The sequence below is a fragment of the Sinocyclocheilus anshuiensis genome, unplaced genomic scaffold, assembly GCF_001515605.1.
Source record: "Sinocyclocheilus anshuiensis isolate Anshui unplaced genomic scaffold, SAMN03320099.WGS_v1.1 scaffold195, whole genome shotgun sequence".
NCBI lineage: Eukaryota > Metazoa > Chordata > Actinopteri > Cypriniformes > Cyprinidae > Sinocyclocheilus > Sinocyclocheilus anshuiensis.
The window spans coordinates 2612695-2614620 of NW_015548236.1; the positions used below are offsets into that span (position 1 = coordinate 2612695).

Here is a 1926-nt window from a genome sequence, read left to right on the forward strand (position 1 = left end):
TGTGTGTGTGTGTGTGTGTGTGTGTGTGTGTGTGTGTGTGTGTATATAAGACAATATGACCTTCAGTACTGCTATAGAAAACTACTTAGCACAGGATATTTATCACAGTTCTTTAGGGATCGAAGTCTCACACCTTCATGCACAAAGCTGAAATTATTCACAAATTTATTTACTACATTAAGCATATGGCTCAGCATATTAGAGATGTAGGATAATGATGGTTTAGTGTGTCAAAAGGCAATTATTATGTTTTAATTTATTGGGCTGTATCATAAACATATAATGTTTTAATGTCTTTTTCCTTGTTGTAGTGTATAGTATGGGACTGGGATTCAAATGGCAAACATGACTTCATAGGAGAATTTCAAACCACTTTCAAGGAGATGAAGGCGGCCATGGATGGGAAGCAGGTATAAACACATACACACACACACACACACAGTCAGAAAACACCCTGCTTCCAAAATGTAGATTTCCAACTCTCATCAACACAACGTACTCTTGGTTCACCTTTGTATTTGTTAATTATGCAGAAATATACCCATTTATAGCATTATGCCCACCGGACTAGCAAGAAGCACTACTAAGTTTCAAGACACTTGGGGGAAAAAAATTCTAAAAAGGGCAAAGACATTATAACATTTTTGAAGCGCTGAATATACCCTGAAGCACATGGAGCCGAGTAAGAGCAATAGCATACATACTTTATAACTACAGCTTATGGATATGTGCAAAGAAGAAAGCCTTCATTAATAAAAACTAATATCACATCTCGACTGGAGCTTGCCCATGGGCACGTGAACAGCTGTGGAAATTCAAAGAAGATTCTGTGGTCTGATGAGGCCAAAATTTTAACTTTTGAGTTTTAATTCTAAGCACATGAAGCCTTTGTAAAAATTTCGCCATTCACATCCTATCCAACCTGATGGGTCTTCAAGGGTTTTTAGATAATGATTCAGTTCTGTGATACAGACTTACACAAAGCAGCACTGTGGTCCACCCAGAATACCTTCGCAATTATATTTTCTACATTCCAGCTCTTCTTGTAGATTCCACGAATCTCTTTATTATCTGTGGAGAGCCTCATGTCTGTTATGCAGCGGAAGCTCAGTCAGTGTGAAGCTCTTACAGTTCCGCTGTGTTTTCTCTTGCAGGCGGTGTGAAACAAGCCTAACACTTACTTTTTTTTATCGTTATATGTCTCACTTTCTCAGTTTTCATCTACTATTCTCTACTCATCCTGTTGTAACAGACACTGAATTCATCATGTCATCATTCTGTCTGTTTGCCTCTCTCGCTGTGTTTCTTTTGAGCTTCTTTTTGTCCTTGATTTTATAGAGAATTCTACGGTGGCCGAGAAGTGCAAAACAAATCACAATTCTGAAAACAAAATAACAAATTACAAACGCAAATGCAAGTCTAAAAAACAAAATCACAATTCAGAAAGCACAACAACAATTCAGAAAACATTATAACAAGTCAGAAAACACAATGACAAATTCGAAAACAAAATAAGTCAGAAAACACAACGACAAATCAGACAAACCGGAAGAGGTAGGTATAGTTTGAGACAGCGCCATTGGTTTGGGATTACTCACCGCTGACTGGACGAGACATCTGTCAATCAACGTATACAGGAAGAACCAGCTGAAGAACAGCAGAGTCGTGGTAGAAAGTTCGGAGATGGTATTAAAGTAGCTCAGTTTAAATGTATTGTATGAATTGCCCTTACTATGGAATAAAAAAATACGGAGTGTATATTTACATTTAGTTAAAAGTGGCTATAAAATATCAGCGCCAGTGGTGCAGATGGTTAAGTGCTTGACATTGGATTTTTGACGCGATCGACCTGGGTTCGATCCCGCCTTTTGCCGAACTTTTTTTTTCTCCCTTTTCAAATCTCGTATCACATCGTAAAGGCATTTA

The 1926-nt window shown here is 37.8% G+C and overlaps 1 protein-coding gene across 1 annotated transcript in view; it reads left to right on the top strand.

Moving 5' to 3' along the window:
• cpne4b (copine IVb) overlaps positions 1-1926 on the top strand; it is a 34172-nt gene that overhangs the window by 19098 nt on the left and 13148 nt on the right. The window contains exon 8 of the mRNA XM_016441997.1: positions 312-410. Coding sequence (XP_016297483.1) covers positions 312-410 — 99 coding nt within the window. The remainder of the gene's footprint in view (positions 1-311; positions 411-1926) is intronic.